The following is a 26,637-nucleotide window of genomic DNA, read 5'->3' as shown; positions in this document are numbered from 1 at the left end:
GACAAAGTTTCTAGCCACAGAACGTGAAAGAAAAGAAATAGAATATATCTAGCTTAGGTTTAGAATAATATTTTTCTTCTTACTGGTCAACTGGCTATAAGTCTTAAAGATTGGATTAAAAGGATTAGACTATAAACCTGATTTAATATGCTAATAAATGGGGCTTAGAGATTGACTTTCCATTTAAAAACTTTAAAGGTTTCTTTCCTAATATTCATGTATCTGGCACACGATAGATATTACGAAAAAAAGCCTGTAACGCTGCCAAACTGATACAATGTTTCATAAAAAAAAAGAGAAATTTTCTCTGATATTAAGTCTCTACCTACCCTCAAGGGAGAACGGTGTATGTATCTATGCACCCCTAATGCACTAAATATATCCTACACTTTTCCCGAGCAACATTTCACCCCAGGAAATCCTCAATTTCATGGACTGTACATATTAATGTATGAATGTATGTATGTATGAATGTATGTATGTATGTATGTATGAATGTATGTATGTATGTATCAGTTCTCGGTAGCTTGATGAACACAATGCTGGTATGTATTACACGCGTCACTAGTCAGCTCTCTAAACTAACTAATTCCGACTGTAATTTCTTCTTGTTTGGAGCAAGATATGAGCGATCAAACACCAGTAGCGCGATTCTCTTCTACTGTCGACTACCGACAACCGACCTGTCATCGAGAAATTTTGTATGAAAAACTAATCAGCGCCTCTGACGGGCGTCGTAGGAAATATTTTAGCAGTACATTCTAAATGTCATAATTTCGATAGCTAGCCGGTTGTCGGTAGTCAATAGTGGTAGAGAATTGAGGTACAGAACACTGGTAGTAATCTAGTGAGGTATTTCCCATAGTACGTTAAAGTTATTGGACTACAGGAAAATGCTCATTCCGAAGTACCGATTACGATGATAGCTATTTTAATACGGTTTTAAAAACAGAGAGTTTAAAATTGCTTACTTTTCTTAACGCAACAAGAATATAAAAGTAAAGAAATGTTTCTAGGACTTCTTTATTATCACTTAACATGCTCTTATCCTGAAAAGCACATAATATAGTCTTTTATTTACTGTTGAGATTGAAAAGTATTATTAAAGAACACATGCCTAGTATAATCTCGTTTTTTACACAGATAAAGTAGCCTTGTTCAAATAATTTGATAACCCTTACGTATCATTGCTGTTCTTTAAACATTTTTCAGTTTCATTGTTACTAAAGTGACCTTCAAGACAGTTGTAAGGTCTAGTTAAATAAATAACACACACAAATTAAATAAATTTTATATTGTGCTTCATGCTTTACACAAACACTTAAAAGAGCATAAGTATAAATAATTAAATCAATATTTTCTGCAATGTATAAAACAAATTTTAAGTAATTTCTCTGTTTTTATTCTTAGGATTTACAAATTCCGTACTTTAAGTAACCAAAACTACATTTTATGGTCTTCTAAATCACCCAGTGTTGTACCTACTACACCTTAGAATATAACAAATTGAATTATCATTTGTTCTCCCAAATAATGTCAACAAAAATATATTCCAAATCTTTAATAGTCTTGCCATAATATTCATAGTATTTTAACCCACAGTCAAACAGTTAATACTCCATTAACATTACTTCCAAAATGGGGCACTGAGCAAACGGGTCGCGACGTCCGACCGGTGTCATCCTGTCAATTGACACATACTAATCGACTTATTATGTATATAACACGAACATTGCGGCAATGTGCGGCGAAACTTACTCAATATTTAAACACATTTTGATAGAATTAGCACTTATTTTAAAGCATTTTGGTGACCATTTTTAAACGCAAAATATACACCTTCTGGTGTTTTACTTGTGTTCTTTGAATACAAGAAAGTAACATTTGGTACTGCTGTGAGACACATCCTCAACCATTTTATATCTTGTTGTACTATATATCTTTCTTGTGCGTTTCTGTGCTGGTTTCACAAAACAAACTTTCTTCTTTATTTCTTTCTTACTCTTAAAAAGATTAATTATTGAACATCCAAAACCTATTATCAACCTAAGAATTACTCTAATATTTGTTTTACATGAAAGTCCATTCACGACGCCCCGAATAGGGGCGACAAGCGCTTTCTTTTTACTCAATCCTCAATGTTTTCTTAGAAGACTTTTAAACCAATACTTATAATAATTTTCTTTCTTCCTCAGGCATGTCTAGAACAGGAAGCGAGGGTCGCAGAGCTCCGCTCTTTGGCTGCAAGAGTGGCGGCAGAAACAGGCTCCCGCGCCTTACCAGCTGATGCCGAGGCACTGGCCCGAAGACTCCAGGTCATGACTGGTGCTGTCCAGGCGCTGGCAGACCTTGGGGAGGCCAGGCAGGTGGTCAGGGCGAAGGCACAACATGCTAAAGAGATGCTGTGTGATATGAGACAGGTTTGTACCCAAGATTAAGTTTTGAAAATATTAATTTAGGTTCTGTCACATCTTTGTTCAGTATTTTCAAGCAAGTGACATTAGTTTGTTAAAAAATCTGAAAACCGTGCCTACGGATAGAACATATTAACTTAAAAACTGCATGTTTTCTGTCTACAAATGAATTATATAATATAATCAAGAAATATTAGCTCAATAACATGCAGTTCAGACTAAATGTATCCCAAAAAATGGCTACGTGTCTGAGTATTCAATTGTTGACAATGATTACCATAATACAGCATATCCTTTACCGGTTGAATTTGGTTCGTATTCACTATCAGTTACCATCTAACGGATAAAGACACCGAGGCCCGCCTTCTTGAATTTATAATCAGTATAACGGCAGTATTGATTGACCTGCACTTAGAACCATATGGCTTATTAAACTTGCAATACTACTTATCGATTTAAACCCTCTGTACCTTTGAAAAACATCGTAAAAGAGACGATTTATGTATTTGAAAATTTTCATACAACTATAGACTTACTTCCAGCTGGCGAAAGCGTAGTCGATAAAAACATATCAAGATTAGATCTCGGTCATTGACCGTCTAAAATATTCAAGTAGTCGCGATTGATTGATAAATTGCACGGACTGAAATTAATAGACACGGACAATTTGTTATTGACTAGATTTACAATCGAATGATCACGAGTTGTATAATGAGATATAACATTGTTTGTTTCACAGGACTTGGCTCCGGTGCACGAAGACGCAGAAATCGTTGAAGACAAATTGATCGCTCTTCGTGATAATCTAATAGCGTTGGGTAAAAGCGAAGCTGACATTGCTCCGGCAAAGGCTGAGCTACCAGACATAGACCGTGACGTATCAGACGAACACTCAATAGTCAGAATCTTAGAACTATGGCAGGCCATGTTCAGAGACACCTTCTTCCACTACCACAGGTTGTCGACCGCGCTGGTCAGGTCTGGAGACGCGGCGACAGCGCTAAGACTGTGGCACGAATACTTAATAGATCTGCAATCATTCTTATCAGGCTCCGTGCCGGCTGACTATGAGAACTTGACGGAACACCGACGGTTATGCCGCGTACACAAAAACCTGCTGACGTCACAAAGGTCTGTGCTCATGAATGAGAACAGAGAAACATCCAACAGAGACCTAGCTGACAAGTTCGACACACTGACAAACCTACACAATGAAACGTTGGCGAGGATCGTCGAAAGACATGACGAAGTGTGCACGAGAATCGCCGCGTGGGATGACTACAGAGAAGTCTACACAGAACTCCTCAGGTGGCTGAAGGAAATGGAAAGAGAGAAGGAGAAGCTTCAGCTCAGATACGTACATATTAAGAGGGTGAACAAAATATTAGCTAAGATACAGAATCTCTCGGACAAAGTGCCGGAAGGCAGGAGACAATCGGAAAAACTTAACAAGGACTTGAAGAAGGTTCTGGAATTCACTGAGGACACTTACGGTGCATCTGTCAGGATGGAGTATGCTGGTATTGTGAAGAGAGTAGACAACTTACAAGCCAGCCTTGACACCTGGAGAGACTTCCTGACTAGGATACTTGGCTTGATCCATGAATACGAAAACATGTCAAATGAACTTCATAAGCTGTACTCGAAAACGCAAGACGACATCTCGGCTTACTCCGACGAAGAAAGGCTATCGAGACCACAGCTTAAGAAGGCAATTGACAAGTACACCGACCTGAGGGCGAAGATTGTGAAGACTGAAACCCAAATTGAAACTCTTAGCGTAATTCAAGAACAACTGAAGGAATGCCTGAGTCCGCAGGATATCAGACTAGTTAACCAGAGGGTATGGCAGCTGCGACAACAGCGAGCCGACCTGGAACACCAGCTCTCCATCTTCATCCACCGACTACAGGAACGATTAGAAGTCTACACAATATTCGAATCACGTCTCACAAGATTTAGTGAATGGATCTCAACCCTAGAATCCCGTCTCGAGACCTCGAGTCAAAGTTCTGAAATAGGCGCTATTGATCCACAGGACCTAATCAGAAGGATAAACTCCGACATTCAGGCTGAAACGGCGATGAAAGAACGTGAATTCGAATGGATCACTGAAATTGGAACCTCTCTAGTCGAACACTCGAAGAAAGATGAAAAATCGTTTAGTAAGAGTACAACGAAACACCTCAAGGACGTGCAAGAACGTTGGCACAAACTACAAGAGACCGGCAGGTCGAGAATAGCAAAGATAAACGAACTCCTGGAAACGATAACTCAACTGGAAGAACGACTGACTGAAATTAGACTAAAACTTCATACAATAGAGTCAAATCTCTCTGCGCCTGTTGTATTAGAATTCCTCACAGTTAAAGCCGTCGACGAAAAGTTCAGGGACCGCGATGAAATCCACAAGAGCATAGAAAACGAGAGCGGAGAAGTAGGAGGAACCCTTAATCTCTGCGAGCTCGTGTTCAATGACCCTGACGTCGTCCGCGGCAACTTCGACCTGCGCAACCTGCACACTGGCGTCGATATCGTTGAAAAGAAATGGAAGAACATCTGCGAGATGTCCGAGAGGCGCAAGACTGCGCTGAAGGAGATTCGCAAATCCGCTGAACTATCTCACTCATTACTGCCTAAAGTGGAGAAGAAACTCGAAAACATTGAGAGGCGAGTTGAGAAGATCGAGACTCGTAAACGTCGTGGTGAGCCTGAGGACGAGAGCGTCGCCAGGGCTGTCACGGATGAGTTGGAAGGTCTTAGCGGTGATATAAAGAGGTTGGAAGATGCCTACGGCAGGATTGCGAGTGGTAGAGGTATTGAGCTCCGTGGTGCCGCGGCTGACGATGCTGCGAGATTGCGCGGTGCTGTCAGATGCTGGCAGAGGCTGTCTGCTCGCTTAGCGGCCGCAGGAGCTGATGCACAGAGACAGTTCGTTGGTGCTCATGGAGCTGCTGTGGTGGCGTTAGCTGAGACAGACGTGAGGCTTACGAGAGCTTTGCATCTGGCGCCGGCGCCGCAGGACAAACTACTCACACTCAATGAATTAGACGTAAGTATCTTAAACCACATTGCCTTACTTTATAATATTCATAAACGGTTTTTAAGAAGGTTCTTTCCTATCCTCAGGCGGTCGAACAAGAACTAATGGAATGCCAAGCACTAGTGGACAATGCTGACCGGCTATCGATGGCTGTGTCGACAATGCCTGGAGTAGCGGACATGGTGGCGGAGTACCGCGCGCTGTTCGCTGACGTCAGGACCAGGCTAGACCTCGCCCGAGCTGAGGTTGTCGGCGACGTGGATTCTGCTGTACAGGTAACATACACCAACCTTATCCGTACTTAAATATCCTTTGATTAGAAATACAGAAAGTGCTTAAATATGTAGTGAAGCTAGACTTTAAAGAGGTATTTTATTCTTACCAGGTGGATACCCTGAAATGGGAGACAGACGCTGCCCTCCAAGTAGACACACTAACATCTAAAGAAACGTACAGAGCAGAACTAGCAACAGCCGTCAAACAAACATCAGAAGCGCTGGACGCACTCAGAATAGCCCTCGACTCACAACCAGACGAGAAAGCGGGCAGTGACGCTCTAGCGACCGCAGCTAAAGAAATAGCCAAGGCTGGCGCCAAGCCTGGCCAAACATTAGAGTTGGCCAAACATTTGTCAGAACTACTCTTGACAGAATGTGACGCGAACGAAGAAGAAGCGATGTTGAAGGAAGTTGAATCTCTATCTCTTACTTATGAAGACTTACTGAGTCAGGCGAAGAAACGGGAGCTCCAAATCAACAACTTAAGGTTGGTTGTCAAATGATTATATACCGTATTGTTTTATACTGATGTGCTATTTTGGTATGGTGATATACGATTGATCCTAACTTCTGCGGACATTTCATGTAGATGATGGTGTCTTGGTGTTACTGTGTGGTGTAGACTTGCAGGGTTGTTACTAAAACAGTAGTTTGAGCTAAGTCTATTAGTTTGATATTGAGTATTTTTTGTCTATGCTATTAACCCTGCTAACTTATTATGTTTGTATTGATTTGATTATTTTCAGGGTCTATGCAAATTCTTCCTATATTTATACTTTTGCATATTCTATTTGATTCTATCCTTCAAAATTAATCCTTATTTCAATATTAATTTTCTGTAAATCTATCTTGCATATTTGAAATCCTATTGCATATTTATATATCTTCTTGCATATACTTGCATTTAAATATCAAATTCTTGCATAAAACAACGTCTTAAATCTTGCATATTATTTCTACAAGTACCTTGTCTTGCATAGTTCTTGCATATATTTTCTTGCATACAGTAACTATCATAACTATCATCTCATGAAATGTCTAAATATGAAGTGTTAAATGTTGTTATTTTCTTATTATTGTGGTAGCACTATATAGCACTATCTGGCAACTGGTGATGGGGCTTAAAGCTGTTTATAGAACAGTGGGGTTATAGACAGTCACACACACATACACATAAAAATAAGAAAAAATCTGTGATATTAATTTCTAGTCTCTGTGTGGCTGACTGTACTTGTTAGTAAAAATAGTTAAATAAATATATTCCTTTAAACTAGAATCAGTAGTGTAAATAAAATAATTTATCAAATCAAATGCCCCAAAATTACTTCTTTAAATACAAAAATGCCATACCGTACCCCCTTTTCAAATAGTAACTTGATATTTGCGTCAATAGTCGTGAATTGGAGCCCAAAAATATCTCCATTTAGATAAGACTTTAAAGTAATACAATTACTTTAGAAATCCCATTAAATTTCCTCAACACAATCACTATGAATGTTGCACTCACAAGTGGCGACATCTATTGGCACTTACACCAGATTATCTACTGCGATTTATTTCACGTTAACGCGGCTGAAACGTTTTGACGCGCGCTCTGATTGGCCCAAGATCTTAACCAATCAGAGAGCACGATTCTTTACATTCGGTATTATCGACTATCGACAACCGGCTAGCTCTCGAGAAGACTTGTATGAAAATCAGATCAGCGCCTCTAGCGGGCGTCGTAAACACTATTTTTGCAGTACATTTTAAATGTCAAACACTCGATACTCTATAGTACCAAGTGTACAGAATTGCGCTACAGTAGCGCGACTCTCTGAAGCCGGTTCTATCAAGTAACGAGATTTTGACATTTCAAATGTACTCCAAAAATTGTTCCTACGCCGCCCACTAGAGGCGCTGTTTCGACTGTTAGACAAAATTTCTCGATAGCTAGCCGGTTGTCGATTGTCGACAGTGGTAGAGAATCACGCTATTGAAAGTTATGTTTTGCTGGCTTTAACGTGAATATAAATCGTACTAAGTATTGACTATCCTCTGATTGGCATATAAAAGTGTATAAGATATATACACGATAGTCGTCGAGTATATAACAGCTTCCTAACCCCGGCATGCTCTAAACACATTGCGTTTTCTCGTCCCCTAGGTTGCCCCACTCGGCCTCGTACGCGCTCACGTGCGAACAGTGAGTACTGCTTACCTAATATTTGTATCTTTTATCGTCGTTATGTTACTGCTACATTGAGTTCCGTAGTTTTGAATTGTTTGTTTTCAATAATGGTAGAAATTAAACTGTTGGTTTTAGAAAATTTATTTAAGTACATTATTTGAAACTGGTTTTTTGAAAATTTGTTTTAGTTTAGCGTGTTTTTTAAATGCATGTTTGTTTTAAATATTTATTTATGTATAAGAAAAATATATTCACTTCTAAGTAAAGTTTAATATTCCAAAAATTAATAACTCAAAGATATCATTTATATTTTATAAAGTTTACCATTTTTATTCAATTTATTTAACAAAATTAACTATGAATTTGAAATGTTGTTTAAATTATTTGTTATTTAAATGTAGCAGTAATATAATGTAGCATGTATTAATAAATAATCCGTAGTTAGTGCATCGTTAACTGAGATACAAACACAAACATTGTAAATTGTCCGTGTATTGCACTGCACTTGTGTACACCAAGATTTATTTATTAGCTTTTTATTTGGGAATTATGTAGTTCATTTCTTCAAATATATTAGAATTTATATATTTATTTGTTGTTAATAAGACTGTTTAAAGTAAAGAGGTTTTGTTTTTAAATATCTTGTTAGTAAGCCACGTCAAAGGCCTTCGGGTGGCTTGAACAACTTTGACACAAGGTTGACCACTAACCATAAGATGAGAAGAAATAAGAACTCATGAAACTGATTTTCAATTCCTTTGGCTCCGCGTATGTTTTAAAATCATTAGTATACAAAAAAAAATGTATAATAAGATTAATTTTCTGTGGGACTGACTATACATCGTTGAGTTAAAAGCTCTTGATAAATAAAGATCTAAAAAAATAAATAAATGAAGATATTTCAAAACAGACCTCTAAAATAAACTTAAAATCTCATCCATCACATCATAAAGATCATCTAACAACCCACATTGCTAACTAATAAGTTATGGGTGCAGTGAGTCTGGCCGGCTGACGTGCCCGCTGTGCTCGGAGCGCAACTGGAAGCAGCTGGACAACGACCTCTGGCGGCTGGAGCAGTGGCTGCAGTTCGCCGAGGCCACTGACGACGCCAGAACTGGCCCGCCTGACCAGTATGATGCGTTAGAAGACGTTATACAGGTAGGAATTTGTTAACTTTTTGAATTGAGATGCTGTGAAGAGAAGTTGCTAGGTAAATTTGTTCGTGTGTTAGAAATTGCAGTAAGTCATCATTGACAACTTTGCACGTATGCAAAGTGAAACCTTTACTCAGAGATGGTTGGGCAAAATTGGTGGATATAATTTTAGCTTTAGGTGGTTATAATTAAATTAACCAATCGAATGTCTTCTGTTTATTTCGTTCCTTTCGAGTACAGAATCTTTTTTTCCATCTAGCTTAAAATCACTAGCTTAAATGTACGGCGAAGAAATCTAAGCAATCATGCTATCATTCCAGGACCACCGAGAATTCCTCCTGGACTTAGACTCGCACAAATCGATCGTAGTATCTCTGAACGTGGTGGGCGCCCACGTGGCGGCCCACGCGCGCTCCGCGGGCGCGGCCGAGCGCGTGCGCGCGCGCCTCGCCGCCGCCAACACGCGCTGGGACACCGCCTGCAGCAAGGCGGGCGCCTGGCAGCGGACCCTGCAGCATGCGCTACTGCACAACACGCAGTTCCATGACGCTGTGGTTGAGCTCGTAGCGAGGCTAGCGGCCGCTGAACGTGCTGTACGTGCCCGCGAGCCGCTCAAACTCGGCCGAGCACCTGCCGAACTCCAGCGAGATTTCCGACGATTCGCTGAACTTAGAGACGAGCTGCGCCGAGCTGAACCGAGAGTGCTAGCTCTGCATGACGCCGCGGCGCTGCTCGCGCCGGGTGCCCAGCCACATCTGCGCCTGGCGGAGTTGCGACTCCGGCTGCAGTCCCTGAGGAAGCTGTGCGGCGTGTACGCGCTAAAGCTGGGCGCGGCGCTGGCGCGGAGGCCCGCCTCCTCCACGCACGCGCTCGCCGCCGCCGCCGCCGCAGCCGCTCCACAGGTACATTACCACACTTATTCTTAACAAACTTGCCTTAAAATTTGTCAAAAATAACTTTTAATAAATCAATGTCCCCTTTGCCGTAAGATTCTAATAATATTGTCCAGTAAATTGAGTCTAAAATGTGATATATTTTGCGTCACCCACCGCTTCACTCCGCCGAGCACAGTATACGCAAAGATTGTCGAACACAGAGCAAGCTTAGTTTTGACCACTCCCGTAAAGACAGAGAATACTGACCACTCTGTACAACATAGTAAAAGTTAGATATTCAGATGTTTTCATGATAGTTAGACCTTTTTTGATATTTATGTGCAAACACTTCACAAACAAAATACTGTTTGTATAGTCTTAATTAATATACTTTAAAAGTTTTGTATTAAAAATCTAAACTTCTATTTTCATAATATTTTTAACACCTTTATGCTAAAAAAACAGTATGCACAATAAAGTCAGTTTGAAGAAATAACAAAAATAAATGACATAAGTTTATATTTTATTAATTATTCACTGGATATTGTGAGAACTGAAGTGTTTGCACTAGTATAGTGAGCCACATGTAGTAGCTTCGCACCGTTGACGTATATTGGTATGTCGTAGCTAATGGAGGAGGAGGACGACGACCTCTCGGGCCTGCAGCTGCCGCCGATCGACGAAGCCGAGTGAGTACCGCTTTTATAGTCTACCTGCCTTCTTGTTCTACACTATTGTTGGTCAAATATATTTCTTTCGACCATTTTTTCTTATAAACAGTTCTTAAGAAAATTCATTTTTAGAAGATGTGACAAATATGAACTTTTCAATTGATATTCAGATAAAACTTGGGTTTGGGTTAAATGGTTAACTAAACTGTATTTGAGATAGACTATACTTTTATAACTGAGTAATAAACGACTCATAATCAAATATTTTAAGTAAATTTCGGAAAACCTTTTTACTTACAACTTTACATCTATTATTCTTCATCTTATTATTCGTAAATACAATTACAATAGTGTAAAACATCAGATAAGTAGTTTTGAAGGCCTAACACCCTTTATTTTGCGTAACTATAGTCTAGCTTTATTTTATTTCTTTTCCATTTTACTTTTCAATTAAAAATCTAATCGAATAAAAAAAGCTGTTCAACTATTCTGTCCTTTTTACTTGTACTATAACCACTCTTACTTCTCCAATTGAGAAAACCTTCTTGCAGTTGTTATTTTGATAAATTATTTATAATTAAAATAGCGAACTGATGAATAACAATGTACTCTAAATAGTTAATGACACGCACATTACGCATTACGTCGTGAGTTCAATTTCCCTATCGAACCAAACATATTATAGTATAACCTAAAAAAAAACATGTCAAATCTTTTTCTTCACACATTTCTCGTCATATTAAAAAACATTACAGTACATTCTTAAATTTCAACTATCACAATATAACAACTGCAAGAAGTGCCTACCTCCGCCATTTGCTCAAGACTGTATAACTAAATATAACGTGTGGTGTTTTCAGAATGGTGGGTAGTGGTGAGCCGGAAGAAGTACAACTAAGCGGCGTTCAGCGCGGACTGCGCTTCGTGTGCCGCGTCGCTAGGGCTTCGCTGCCTTTCCAGGTACTTACATAAACTATCTAATATATAAAATTCTCGCGTCACAGTTTTCGTTGCCATACTCCTCCGAAACGGCTTGACCGATTCTCATGAAATTTTGTGAGCATATTGACTAGGTCTGAGAATCGACCAACATCTATTGTTCATGCACCTAAGTGAAACAATTTTTTTTTATATGGCAAAGCAACGTTTGTCGCGTCAGCTAGTTATTACTATACAATTTATACTATAGCTATTACTGTTCCGCTGCTGATTATGGATCACCTCTCGTGAAGAACGAGATTGGTTTTGTGTTCACCACATTATTCAAGTTGGAGTCTATATGATTCCACGAAAATTGATTCTATGGAACCTAATGTGTGTATTGAAATTAAGTTGATAAGCGCCTAATTCACTGTATAGTTTACCTATTTGTAAAATGAGATTGCTTGTGAATGTATTTCACTTTAATCTAACCTGTTATTCCCTCTCCCCAGGCTCTCCTCCTGCTGCTCCTGGGCGCGGCGGCGCTGGCTCCTCACGCGCAGCAGGACTGCAACTCGCGGCCGCTGTCGCTGGAGCCCGTGCTGCGCTACCCCCACGGACCCCCGCCCCTTTGAGACTCACCTCCCTAGCTCCGACTGCTTCCATATGGCCACCCCCCACCCTCCCAAACGGGGGTGACCATATGGAAACACGTACAGACTATTCTCCAAAAAATACGCGGAATAATTCCGCAAAATTCCAAATCGGGGAGTCCCAGCCAAAATTAGAAAGACAGGGGTGCGAAAAACTAAGGATTCTAAATCATATTTAACCCCTATTAAGAGAACATTCCACGTAGTCCGGCCTGTACATACATTTTTGTATATTTGTTACCGAAAAAATATCACCGGACTGACGATATTTATTGTATTTAACGTTTACGAAGGCTTTCGTATCGCATCCACGCTCGCATTGTTACTTAACTTTAGATATAAGGACTGTTTATAAAAGTCGAAAAATAAAGCCTTTGCAATTGATTATAATTGTTGTTTTATTTACACAATCAAACTCAATTCATACCTACAGACAGATAACGTCTCCAACGCACAGACCTTGACATAATTACAATTTCTATGCACGTATTCGTATCTAAGCGTATACGTATTTGCACGTAAAATAAAAAGAAAAATCAAATAACAATGTTGTCTGCGATGTTACTGCCTGTTAAAAACAATGTCTGTACATATGAAAAGAATATTATTATACTCTTTAAAATATAGCTTGATTAAAATGACAGTTCTAAGCAAAACAGAGCACACAACTTTGTAGTGACGTCTAACGAGTATTACAAATTGAAACACGAAAAATCTGTCTTGTCTAGCATTATAACTATTTTTTAAATACAGATCCTCAATAAGAAATCAGAATAATTCAATACAATCAGCCTTTAAACTAAAAATCAGTACTATTTTCTTTAGTCTTAAAAATAAACCTAATAATTTTCAACCTCTCTACAAGGCTACGTCATGTTGCAAAAATTTTAGTGAGGAAACACTATAGATAAGAGTAAATCATCTGATTAATCGTTAATCGCGAAGTACACTTTGATACTATTCGTGACCAAGAATTAATAATTAATCTCCAAGATTGTTCCAGCGACTCTGATGATAGCGATGAGGATGATACTGATTTAGGATGCGCACTATTAATTGCGCATCCTATATTACATCATCTTCATCCCTATCATCAGAATTGCACCATTAACTGAATAAATTAATTTTATTTAACTTTAATTTCATTGTTTTATTTAATTGATCCTAATTAATACTTAACTAGGAGAGGTCTCCGTGCGGTGTTAAAAGTAGGGCTGGTCGTCCTATACGAATTTGCTTAAACAATAAGATTCACAACAACAATTCGTAAAAAGCTAATTCAAAAATAATTGAATCGAATATAATTATTTTAGATTCGATTTTTTCGCTATCGATTTTGATCAATACTTCTACAACCCTAGTCAAAACAGTTTGACATCTGTCATTCTAATCAAGCTATATTTTAAAGACTATAGTAGCTATCAACAGTACCTACTTAACTATAAAAGTACATTCACATTTCACAACTGTCCACATTAATAAGTCACTTTCTTCACAACTTTACCACTAGCAGTTCTATGAAATTACTGCCTGAAACCAAAGTGACGAATATTAGTCAGGGTGTTACAACCCTATAATCAAACTGTTATAAAAGTGCGAACTACGTCATAATTAAAAGAATGAAATGTATGTGACAATGTAAGTGCGAGCGAGACACCGATAAAACGACATGACTTAGTTCGAGCGTTTGAAATGGTCCGAGAATAGGCGATCGACCGAGGTGAGGCGCAGTACATAAAAGTAGTTAATCAGGCGCTCATAGCCAGTTGCGCACACTGTTCTGTACACGATCTGTGGGTTAAGCAACCCTTGGCGCGGTCATTCAATTGTTGGGTGACCGTTAGTGGTATTTAAACTGGGCGTGCTTTGGAGGACACTTTATAAATCAGTCCTGGTTGTTGTAAATTAAGATAACAGTCGTTAAGCCTCGTCAAAGGCACAGGCGTCAAAGTGGTTCAAGCCGCCCGAAGGGCTTGAACCACTTTGACACTAGTTTGACCACTAACCATACGATAACAAAAAGACTAATGAAAAAGAAACTTACTAAGACAAGTAGGAGTAAGTAGTGTGTGTCCTGTATTTTCTGTGTGGACGTCGCGGCCACGCGCCGTGCTGTACTGCGGCGCGAGCACACATACGCTCACACGATCCTACGTCACTTGAACTTGGCAACTGGCAATAAGAAAACAGGTAAAAGTTGATTTGTGCAGAAGAGAAAATTTAGCATCGACTTAAAGAGCAACGAAACCGGTTTACGGAATGATTCATTTCCTGTTACTATATAAACAATAAGCTTAGGATCACTGCTAGTGTAACCTGTGCCGAAACATCATGAAATCCAAGAATAAATTCAAGCATACCAATTATTTTAAAAAAATGAATTTTTGATTTAAACTTTACTGCATGCTTATGCTTATTCCAGTACCAACCACACGACCAATTAGTTAGTAGCGATTGTGTTGTTAAAAAAGTAGGTAACACACTGTTTTTGCTTTATAAAATGAAGGTCACAATAACATTCTCATGTTCATTGATGCTCAAGAACAATTAAACAAACGTAACAGTGTCTTGAACAACTGTGCAAATAACTAGTATTGAAATGATTGTAGTAAATTACGCTTTCAATGTTAAACAATACACACATTTTTAACTTTATTTACTCAAATTCAAATTCAAATTCAAATGTCTTTATTGCTAAAATTGTGGTAATACAATAAATGTGATCTTATAAGTAGGAAGTACAGCACAATTTACCTCATAAGGCATGCAATAGCTTATAATTATAATTTTTTAGGTGTAAACTTATCCTATGCACTCTTAATCTAATGTTATCTATCAAGTAACAATACAATATCAATCGTGTTTATACATTTTTATTAGTAGTATACTCATGTTATATTTGTCTCATAGAACTCGTTGAGGTTATAGAAGCAATGGTTAAGTAATATATTTTTCAGGGCTTTCTTGAAACACATTAGATTTAATTGCCTAATACTGTTTGGAAGATGATTGTAGATTTTGATGCAGGAAAAATACATATTTATCTTATATATTTCATTATTTGCTTGTGGTAAGATAATATTATTTCTATTACGTAATCTGCTATTGTACACGAGAGAATTTTTTTCAGGGAAATATGAGTTATGTTCTTTTACAAAAATGGCTGCATTAAGAATATATATACTAGTTAATGTTAGATATTTATGTTTTTTAAATATTGGCCTGCATGATTCTTCATAGTCTAAACCGTGTATAATTCTTAGACACTTTTTTTGTAATAAAAATGTGCTATTGGAGTCCACAGAATTTCCCCAGTAAATTATGCTGTAACTAAGAATTGAATATATTTTTGCATAATATGCTGTTTTCGCTGTTTCTATATTAGTAGTATTAATTATAACATGCAACGTGTAACAATATGATCTAATTTTGCTATTTATAAATTCTACATGCGCTTTCCAGTTTAAATGTTGATCCATATATAATCCCAAAAATTTTGTACAGCTCACCTCTTCTATTTGGTTTCCTTTATAATTTACGTTAAGTTTATTATGTAAAGCCTGATATGGTCGAAATTGTATGTATTTAGTTTTTTCTATATTAATTTTTAAGTTTAATGTTTTTAACCACTCAATTATTTTAGCTATTGTATTGTTAATTTTTGTTTCGTATTCTAGTTTTGTTTTATCTTTACCATTGATGAGAATGGACGCATCGTCCGCAAATAATATACTTTGTTCTTGTATTACTTTTGGAAATTCGTTTATATATATTAGGAAAAATAAAGGACCCAGTATACTACCTTGCGGTACCCCTAATTTCATTTTATTATATGACGATCGCGTGTATTCTATAGTTTTAGTGCTAAAGTTATGATTTCTTATTTCTGTTGCTTGCTTCCTGTCAGTTATGTAGCTTTTCATCAATTTTAAACCTAATCCTCTTATTCCCATATGTTCCATCTGTTTTAATAAAATATTATAATTCACACAATCAAATGCTTTTGTCATATCTAGTAGTATGGCAGTTGTAGGAATTTTAGTATTCATCGCGTCTAGTATACCTTTTAATATTTTAAAAATTGCCAATGACGTGGATCGGTTTTGCCGAAATCCACATTGTTGCTCATTAAGTAGTTCATATTTATCTAAATACATGCTTATACGCTTATATATAACTTTTTCAAATAATTTTGAAAACACTGGAAGTAATGCTACTGGTCTATAATTTGTTACATGAAGTTTATTACCTTTCTTGTATATAGGTTTTATAATAGCTTCCTTGAGCTTACTCGGAAATATACCACTTGAAATCATGGAGTTAGCTATGTGGGTCAAAGGTTTCAATATTGAAGATGCACAGTTTTTTACTATGTATGACGAGATTCCATCATTTCCAGTGCTGTGTTTATTTTTTAGTGAAAGTATGTGTTTTAACATTTCTTGCTCGTTAGCTGGTTCCATATATAATGAATTAGATGTAGATGTCCCTAAAGGTTTATAGATATTTTCATTAAAGTTTGGATCATAATTTGCATCTGTGTACATTTCATTAAATTTATTAGCTATTTGCTCAGAAGACCTAATCTTTGTATTGTTTTCTTCTATAATATTTATAAAACTTTCCCGTTCTTCCTCATTAGTAATATTTTCTATAACTTGCCATACACCCTTAGTTTTATTATCAGAGTTATTTATTATATCTATATTAGCCTGTTTTTGTCTGTAAGTAATAATTTTTTTAAGAGTTCTTTTATAAATTTCATATGTTTTTCGAAGTGCTGTATCCTCTGATTTTCTTTGTGTTTTTGAGTATAATATTCTTTTCCGTTTGCAAGATATTATTATTCCTTTTGTGGTCCAATATCTTTTCCCCATTTTTCTTATTATTACCCGTTTAAGTGGGAAACAAAGATCATAGAATAGTTTGAATTCTTCTATAAAAAAATTGTAAGCTACATTCGGATCTTCTGTTGTAAATGTTTCGCTAAAACTAATTCTGTCTATGGTTTCAATGAATTTTTTAACATTCTCTGGATGATAATCCCTTTTAAATTGATATTTTATGTTTTGTAAGTATTTTACCTTTAAATTAGTATTTAATATTTGTGCTCTATGATCTGATATACTCGTTTCAATAACTTTTGTATTAACTTTTTTTATATTTGTAATGAAATTATCTATACATGTGCTAGAAATTGTAGTTGTACGTGTAGGAACATCAATTTCAAGTTTCATGTTATAAGTTTGAATTAGATTTTTAAGTCGCCTTGTATTTACCGTATTTTTTAATGAATCTATGTTAAAGTCTCCTGTTATTATTACGTTTCTACATACTTTTTTATCCATTTTTGTTAGGTTATGTAAAATCAAATCTAATTTTTCAAAAAATATAGATACTATGCTGTCTGGGGTTCTATATATACATATAATTACAGATTTACTAGACGTTAAGTATACACCACAACATTCAAAATGTATATCCATAGCATATTCATTTAACCATTTTAGCTCCTGGATGGCAATATTTTTTTGTACCAAAATAGCTGAGCCACCTCTATTATTTTTCTTTCTATTATAATATACACTAGTGACGTAATTAGGGATGATTAACATTTTTTTAGTATCTTCAGACAGAAAAGTTTCAGAGAAGCAAAGTACTTGTGGTTTTGTATCTAAATCATCTATTATTAACTTAAGCTCATATAGCTTAGAGAGTAAACTACAAATATTAAGATGAAATACACAAAGTTTGTCATGCTCAGTTCCGAAAAAAACACGTTTCTTCCAAGTTTTTATCATAACTTATGCTAATATCATATTGTGTAACATTGTTGTCTGTTTGAGTAGAACAATTAGAAAAGGTTTTAGTTTCAAAACATTGACTAGAATTGATTAGAGACTTAGATATGTATTGTTGATAGTTGTTTTTATAACCAATTCGTAGTATTTCTTTCAATAGTCTCTGTACTATGTTTATAACTCGTTGTTTTCTGTTAGGTAAATAATTATAATAATAACCCATATCAACATATGAACAATGTTTAAAATGTGAACTATTATATTTTAATTCTTTGTTAAGTTTGTTCTCATTAATATATTTATTGTAAGGGACTTCACTGATCAAGATATTCGTGTGTGTAGTTTTATCTCAAACCAAAGGTCATCAGAATCATAGCGTCTGTTCTTATTTTCAGACCAAAGGTGGCCAAATAAAATGCGAAAAAAACATAATCGGTAGAACATATCGAATTCGTCCATGTTTAGAAAGACACATTAAATTGTGCGTCCCAGCTGCCATTTCTTAAGATTTTTACAGTCGTTAAAGAAGTTTCAAAGTCTGACAACCAGTCTAACCGAAGGGTATCGTGTTATAACCCAGGTAACTGGGTTGTGGAGGTCCGATATGCAGTCTCTCAATGTACAATACTGGTATGCAGCTGCATCTGATGAGACTGGAAGCCGATTCCACCATAGTTGGTAGAAAGGCTAGTCTGATGATGATGCTGATGATGTAGATATGTACTAGGTAATGACTAGGCGACAAATAATCAATCAGATTTACCGGTTCAATTTCACTGTTGTCAATACGGCTGGTGCCGAAGAGCATTCCTCGGCCGCTGCCACCACACTCGCCCGCAAGTACCGCCGAACGCGCTGATGTGCGCAGTAGTTGTGTTAGTACTACTATTAGTGCCTGGAAATTAAAATAAATTACATGTATCTTTACAGTGAAATCTGTAGTGTTGACTTCTATTAGGTATAGTTCGCTATAGTTTGCTGGATCTGCTTCATCTACATTATCCTAAATTATCAACCAAAAGACGTCCACTGCGGAAAATAATCCTCGCCCATTCCGATTTCACAATACCCTATATCCCAAAGCCTCCATTTATTTTCACCAGTTAGGTAGTGCTCACGGATTACATAAAAGCAACACTATAAACTACAAAATGTGAACGTACGCTGCAGAACTTAAAGTAACTCCAGCACTTCTGCGTCGAATTCGTTTGCTTTATTCTCCTATAGACAGAATATTGTACACCAATCTATACTACCTATCTACTGTAGTAGGTAAGGAACAAAATCCAAATTCGTAGGTAACCTGAAACAGCACCAGCAGCATGTTGAACCACTGCAGTGCGAGCAGTGCGCGGGTGAGTGGAGCGCGAACCGCTTCCACACATCCTCGTGTGTGTAGAGACGCTGATAACAGCGGAGAACTCTCTGACCACACCTCGCGCCACTCCCACTAAGGAACCAGGAAATAATTGATCTAGTTACATGGTATTTATTGAATGATTAACTGTAAAAAATTAATATCTCAATTTTTGCTTGTCAATTTTTGATTCCATAATCATTGATCATTATTTATAACGACAAGATAGATGTCCAATGTCTATAAGGATAGTTAAATCACAATCAAACGCCAGGCCGAAAAAAACCACGCGATATCTATTGTTAGGTTAACTGACAACGAGATATATCCTAACAATTTGAGATCACCAATAGGCGTATCTAGTTGTAGTAGGTATAGGTATCTAGGTTGTGACAAACCTGTTGCAATGGATCGTGATAGCATGGCGCGAGGACACGCGGTGTGCAGCACGAATACGGTGACACTGGAGGCAGCACCTTGCCATCGGCGCCTGCCAATCTGTAAAACACACTCTTTTGTACTGGAAATATACTCTTTTTATACTATACTCTCTATCTATACAATTCTTTAAAGACTATCAGGTACTGACCTCATAACAAGTTCGGAGCTCTCGTTGAGAAAATCCATATTGATCCACGGTATCTCGTGCCAGTCTGTGGGACAATCAGCTCCGCAGCAACTTAACTCCACCTTATATAAAGATTGAATATTATAATATTAGTCTTCATATATGTATATTGGTAAGTAACTACGAACTCAAGTCTATATACAATTAAATAGGAAAATAATAAAGCTATAATACCTGCATGGTGTCCATGAGCGACTTCCACGTCGGTTCTGTCAAGTATTGCGATATTCCAATTCGCAGTGACGATGATAATTCCTTCATAAGAGCCTGAAGCAAAAATGTAATGTTGTGAAAGAAAGTAGCTACATGACATAGCTCATCACTTTACTTCCTCAAGAGAAAAAATTATGCCTGTCGACCGCAACCAAGTGCATTAAGAACAAGACAAAAATGAATAACCATATCGGCATATAGCATTTTCAAACGAACCTACGTAATATTTTATACTCCTAAAATACATCATTGGCCTGTGTCCATCTATTGCAGATGATTCAGATGGCGTCAGACAGAGGAATATTTGTTCGTAGTAACATCTTCGTTCGTGGCTTAATAGACCTATGCACTAACTTTCTTATTATATACTTACTTTCAAAGTCCCCCTGCAGGCAATATACACAAGTATTCCATTAAAAGCCACCATGCTGCCAGTAAACAGCCACACGGTACTGACGAGGGAGGCTCGACACCAGTGCGGACACTTCAGCAGCAACGCGATGAGACGAAGACCGCCCGTGTAGTGCAGCTTCATCGCGTACGCTTGGAATAAGATCAGCCCGTAGAGAAGGACTACTGTTACCTTTGAAATGAACACAAAATAATTACTTATGCCTTAGGTATGTTGAACAATAAAACACGCAAGTTTTTTTGAAATTTAATGGATGCACATGTTATAATTACAGAAAGATTTAATTAATAGAATGGTACGTTGAAGAGACTGGCAACAAGACATATCTGTGAAGGACTGATAAAGCTACGTGCCCTCTGAAGCATGGATGTTTTAGACTTTAATTTCATACCTACTACAGGTGAACGAAGTATTAGAATTAAAAACAATCAAATGTATTGATTTAAAACGCAGGTTTCCAAAAATTAAGATAAAGCTTAGATAGTAAAGCTTTAATATGATAGCAAAAAACACCCGAAAAACGCATATTTTTCCATAATATAAAATTCTCGCGTCACAGTTTTCGTTGAAATCCTCCGAAACGGCTTGACCGATTCTAATGAAATGTTGTGAGCATATTGAGTAAGACTGAGCATCGGCCAACATCTATTTTTCATACGTCATAATTTAAAGTTTGCCCGGTCAGCTAGTTTTTCCATAAAAAAACGAGGTAAACAAATTCGTACCTTATGTATATGCTTAAGCAGCATCATAACTCTTAGCGAGGCGTTGTAGCAGAAGATGACCATGCACAGCGACACGACGAGCTGAGCGATCAGCAACGCGCGCAGCACCACGGCGAGACGCGCGCGACCCTCGCTAGTGAACGTGAACACCGCCCACGCCATCCAACATCGTGTTGCACCATGCTGCACGTATATTGCACAAAAAATAAGTAATATCATAATGCAACGGGTCTTAGGGTGGAGCCATAACGCTAAAACGCCATTACGCGGCTATACTCTACAAATCAGAAAGTGTTCACGACGCTTTCGTCGGCAAATGTCGACAAAAATAGTCGTAGCCGACGTGAGCACGTTCTGATTTGTCGAGTATAGCCAGCGTGGCGGTCAAAGGGTTAAAGCATGTCTCGTAAATGTTAATTAACGATGCGCCAATGTACAGCAGTGTTGTAACTTTGTTACGATACCTTATTTGTAACCCAACAATTAGACCAACTTACATTCGTCTTGATCGCAGACGGGCTGTTGCAGCTGCTAAGCGTAGTCTCCGTGTAGCGCGAGTTTGGTTGCTTAACCTCACTTGGTCATCACTATTTTCAAATTGACGGTACTTCGACACACAACACTAACGACATCTTAACACAGGCGCGTAATGCCTACGATATTTGTACTTGCTGATCACAAGATTCCATATGCTCCGTACATTCTCGTTGTCGTTAGTATTATGTCGAAGTACCGTCAATTTCCAACAATTTAAAAATATTTAGATAAAGACCAAACGACGGTAGGCTTAGAAACTCGCGCTACACGGAGAGCACACACAACCACAGATTACCTACTTAATAGTTACTAACACAACATTTCATCCTACCCGCAACCACAAATAAGGTTTGACAAACAAGCTGCATGAAATACATATACTTAGTATTAGAAGCTTTTGTCACTGTGTTATTATGTACTACAATATTTGCCCTCAGGCCCTATTGTAACGCACATTAGTATTTTTCTTGCCTAAGCTCGTACAGAGTAATGTCCTTTTTGGGAATTTTGGAACAAAGTTCAAACTGCCTATATTGTCGCAGCCAAATTAAATATGTGTATGTAAAAATATATCAGTCGTGGGAAGGCAAACATGCAGGATGCTAATAATTCCGCGGTTACTTAAGTAGTAGTAATGGACGCCCTTTATATTGGAAGGAGTAAACACAACAAGATGTCCACGCAATTGAAACAACGACCAATAAAAACTTAACTTATAGGCAGTAACTATAATAATTGATTAGGTATTAACAAAGTTCTTTACCTGTTATTTGTAATATTTTATACAAAATACATGCCGCAAAACCAACGAGAAACTGACGTTACTTTATCAACATGTCATATGTCATTGTGTCGTTATGTCAAGTTGAAGGTTATAAAAAAAATCCAAATATTAGGTCGGTTAATAAATTTGTTACTCTATTATTAATGGTTCAATTGTTGTGTTTAAATACGTATAGTATATTGCATTGAACACTATTCCATATACAACTAATGATGAGGTCTTGGGTTCAAATCTTGGGTTGAGTATCGTCTCAGCCTGTCACTCGATTTATAGCAGCGACATCTAACTCAGTCGCATGTTAAAATTTCCTTGACAATAGCCTGCTATCTCGATTATGTACTCTCAATGTACCCCCGTCGGGCTAACCCCACATAAACACATCCATTTAAATTTGCTACTAAGCAACGGTAGATCAATAATAACAAACACAAATTAAACCTTTTGGCACTATAAATTGAACGGCCCTGGCCGCACACAATCGGAAAAATAAAAAAAAAACATTTTGGTACATTGAGCGGGAAATTTCAAAAATCATTCCATTGTTTTCTTCGGAAAACATGGAGTGTCAAATATATTGAAAAATAATAATATTTTTCTCATAATATTTAATTAATGATAGTTTCAATTAAGTAACTGTTGCTAATTAGTGATACGGTGTGATTTGACGTTAAAATGGCGGGAACAGGGAAAAGACCTAAAGTTGCGTGGAGTGATGACTTGAGTCACGACTCAGAAGAAGAAAGAGGTAATGATTTGATTATTTCATTCGTTCTTTTTCATTTATCATATTAATATTGTGTTTTATTGACAATTGCAGTAGAACATAATTATAATTAATTATTTCGTAAATAAAGGACTGTAGACTAGTACCTATATTGTGTTGATTGAACGCTTTCCTCGCAATTTTTTATGTATCTAGTATTAATAATATAATATTCGAGTTTTTTTAGATCGGTTCTCGTGTTGATAGGTACTCAGATAAGAAAGTAGTCTTATAAATAAATCAAGCTTTACACAATGACGTAAATTAAACAGAAGGACGACTGTCCTTAGAAATCGAAACCTGAAAAATGTTATTATTTCTTAATACATAGCCTGTAGCATCAAAACTTACCTTATATTTTCCAGAGAGGGAACGCTTAGCCCAACTAGAAAGGGAGCTAGCAGAGCTTCCAGTCAAACCAGTCTACGACCCTGAAGACCTGCAAAAGATTATAGGCTACATCATGAATATCACCACACTTTACGACTTACGTGAGGAAGACTGGACTGAAGAAGCCAAGCAAGGGATTGAAGACTGGATTCTGGAGCCAAAAAGCCTCATTTTATGCATTTTCTTCAGAGGAGAAAGGCTCAAAGCTATCTCTGATGTGCCAGCTCACGCTGTCTACGATTTAACTTACTTTCTAAGAGCCCCTGACTATGTTTTCAAAGTGGAAACCTTTCATGAAGATATCATATTCGGGACCTTCATTGATTCCATTGAAGCTAATATGATTCAGATATTGGAGAATGTTTACGCTCCATATTTCTTTGCGATTAATACTTGGCCTGATAGTGAGTAATAATTTGATTTTATCTTCACATTTTTTAACACATATCATCAATAATGTAACGTGATTACCTAATCGTTACATTTTACATTAAAGCCTGGTTCAGGTAGTGCTAAGTAGAATTGTAAATAAAAACAATTTCTTTTGGATTGCCTTAATCACTGAAAATTTTAACTTTTCAAAAGCAAATAATTTAGTGTAGTTAATATCATTATCCCTAATTTCAACACCTCAAAACAAGTAGGTATTAGGTATACATTTGCTGTCACTCTATCATATCTAGCAGTTAATTTATCTGCCACTTTTCCATAAACACATAATATTCTTCATCAGTTCTGGCGTTGCTGTAAAAAGTATTTCTTTCACACAGGTGTCAAAAGTGAATTCTGCTCGCACGTCCACACATTCCTAGCTAAACTGACTGACATGTACTACAAGATGCTAGGTCTGACCGTCCTCTACATACCTCAAGAAGGTCAACAGTTGTCCTTCGAGAAGGCCAGCGCTGACCGCGAGCTGGTGAAGAGGTTGGAAGGTGTGGTGGTGTACTGGACACATCAGATCAAGTCGTGTTTGGAAGACACGGCGTTTGTGGCCTCGCAGAAGGAGCTGCTCTGTCCTAGTGATGAATATGACTTTTGGATTTATAGACGTGAGTTGAAAGCTACTTAGTTATATCGCTGCTTAAATCTAAACCGATTTAGCCAAATTTTGTCAGTGTTTGTTTGTATAAAAACTATACGACTTGAATACATAATAACACAGTGCAATTATTATGAATGGAAAGTCAATTTTTTTTGCCCTACATAACATATCTAAGTAGCTACTCATATTTTTTTCAAAGGTGTCTAAACTTTGGAAATAATAGTTCTATGTGTGTTTTTTCTTAATTATGCATATACCTACATACTTACACGTTTTACACATTGTCAAATCGGATACCAAGTCGAGTTTTCAAATTTAAACTTGCAAAACTTGATCCGTGTATTTCTTTTACAGACGAGAACCTCAACGGCCTCCACCACCAAGTAAAAAACCCAGCAGTGAAGCACATCACGAAGATCCTAGTCACCACTCACTCGACCTTCATCCACCAGTTCCAGTCCCTCTGTGACGAGGTCGTACAGAAGATCGAAGAAGCCACCTCTAATATAGAATACTTACAAGTTATCAAACAGCCGTGTGCCGTACTCGAATGTGTCGTAGACCCTGACGAAATAGCCAAACATATACCCCAAATAATTAACCTATTTAGATTCATATGGATGGAATCTCCATACTACAATTCAGAAACGCGAATCACTAATCTATTCAAAGCTATCAGCAATCAGATAATAATTTTGTGTCGAAATTATATTAAGTTAGATGATCTTTTCGATGGGCAGACGAAGAAGGCGTTTGGAGAGTTCACGAAATGTATTGATTGTTGTAAGAAATATAGGGAGATATATGACGTGATGGCCGAAGCTCATAATGATGTGAAGCCTAACAGCTGGGAGTTGGATACGGGGTCTATTTTCAATTATATTGATTCTTTCGTTCAAAGGTGTTTTGATATGCTGGATGTTTGTAACTGTATGGTGATTTTTGGGAGGTAAGTTCTGTAGAAACTGTCAACTTAATTATCGTAGCATGAACGAGTATTGCCATAAAAAATCCTTAGTTCAATGGTTTATGAGGCCTAAGTTTCGATGAATAAATAAAGAGTCGATTCTTATCAAGTAGGTATACAATTGACTGTGCTACTAAAACTTGAAATACTTACTAAAGCCAGACTAAAAATCCGAAACCAGACCATCATGATCATCAAACCATACCTACTTCTCCAACACCCCCGCACCTAACAGACACTATGTAACATTAATTAGAATCTACGTTTAGAATCGGTTACTTACCTGTTATAATTACCTAAAATAGTGACACATATGCAATCCCTCAACTCCTTTTCCATCTATTTCATTCCTCCTCAGTCATTCCACTCACGAAACATAGGTGATACAGTCATCAGGTATCACTAAAGCTATTCTTCCTCTCATAACCATATGTCTTCCAGAATCGACGAAGTAGAAACAATAAACAAGCCAATGTTCAGCGGCGCTAGAGGCGACATGTTTGAAGCTAAGTGCGACAACATTGAGCGTATGTTCTTTGACGCGCTGCTCAATGTGAAGGCTGTGTCTCATACCATACTGGATGTACAGGCTCCCAGCTGGTATGATGATATACTGCAGTTTAGAACTGTTATCAAGGATATTGAGGTAAAGATAAAATTTTCTTTATTAAATTAATAATTTCTCTTGGTTCTCCATTTTTACAGACGTACTTACAAAAAGCTGTCATAAAGTAAATAAGTACAACCAAACCATTTAGTGGGCACAAATATTTTCTCCATATTATGGGAATCGAACCCACAACCTCCATACGAGCGGCGGCACTCGGCCACGG

The 26,637-nt window shown here is 37.3% G+C and overlaps 3 protein-coding genes across 10 annotated transcripts in view; 2 read left to right on the top strand and 1 right to left on the bottom strand.

Moving 5' to 3' along the window:
• The window catches only part of Msp300 (Muscle-specific protein 300 kDa), a 178,499-nt gene extending 165,927 nt beyond the window's left edge, over nt 1-12,572 (top strand). For 6 of the 8 annotated variants that reach the window (XM_076118593.1, XM_076118594.1, XM_076118589.1 and 3 more), the window contains 10 exons: nt 2,196-2,420; nt 3,154-5,466; nt 5,544-5,732; nt 5,843-6,222; nt 7,882-7,920; nt 8,904-9,066; nt 9,383-9,964; nt 10,565-10,626; nt 11,469-11,568; nt 12,042-12,572. In XM_076118593.1, coding sequence (XP_075974708.1) covers nt 2,196-2,420; nt 3,154-5,466; nt 5,544-5,732; nt 5,843-6,222; nt 7,882-7,920; nt 8,904-9,066; nt 9,383-9,964; nt 10,565-10,626; nt 11,469-11,568; nt 12,042-12,164 — 4,176 coding nt within the window. In that variant the 3' untranslated portion in view covers nt 12,165-12,572. The remainder of the gene's footprint in view (nt 1-2,195; nt 2,421-3,153; nt 5,467-5,543; nt 5,733-5,842; nt 6,223-7,881; nt 7,921-8,903; nt 9,067-9,382; nt 9,965-10,564; nt 10,627-11,468; nt 11,569-12,041) is intronic. The other 2 variants (XR_012959623.1, XM_076118591.1) reach the window with 2 other exon arrangements.
• LOC142975627 (uncharacterized) lies at nt 12,563-22,710 on the bottom strand. The gene is made up of 10 exons (XM_076118597.1): nt 22,619-22,710; nt 21,319-21,501; nt 20,555-20,764; nt 20,143-20,235; nt 19,930-20,030; nt 19,739-19,838; nt 19,287-19,433; nt 18,747-18,878; nt 14,227-14,354; nt 12,563-13,712 (listed from the first exon to the last, which is right to left on the bottom strand). Coding segments are annotated over exons 2-10 (1,074 nt in total). The 5' UTR covers nt 21,481-21,501; nt 22,619-22,710; the 3' UTR covers nt 12,563-13,711.
• A 399-nt stretch (nt 22,711-23,109) lies between these two features.
• The window catches only part of kl-2 (dynein heavy chain 2, axonemal kl-2), a 79,013-nt gene continuing 75,485 nt past the window's right edge, over nt 23,110-26,637 (top strand). The window contains exons 1-5 of the mRNA XM_076118136.1: nt 23,110-23,384; nt 23,768-24,196; nt 24,563-24,844; nt 25,192-25,786; nt 26,246-26,450. Of these exons, the coding sequence (XP_075974251.1) occupies nt 23,312-23,384; nt 23,768-24,196; nt 24,563-24,844; nt 25,192-25,786; nt 26,246-26,450 (1,584 nt within the window). The 5' untranslated portion in view covers nt 23,110-23,311. The remainder of the gene's footprint in view (nt 23,385-23,767; nt 24,197-24,562; nt 24,845-25,191; nt 25,787-26,245; nt 26,451-26,637) is intronic.

Source organism: Anticarsia gemmatalis, chromosome 9 (assembly GCF_050436995.1).
Source record: "Anticarsia gemmatalis isolate Benzon Research Colony breed Stoneville strain chromosome 9, ilAntGemm2 primary, whole genome shotgun sequence".
NCBI classification, from domain to species: domain Eukaryota; kingdom Metazoa; phylum Arthropoda; class Insecta; order Lepidoptera; family Erebidae; genus Anticarsia; species Anticarsia gemmatalis.
This window is presented reverse-complemented; position numbering and strand designations above follow the sequence as displayed.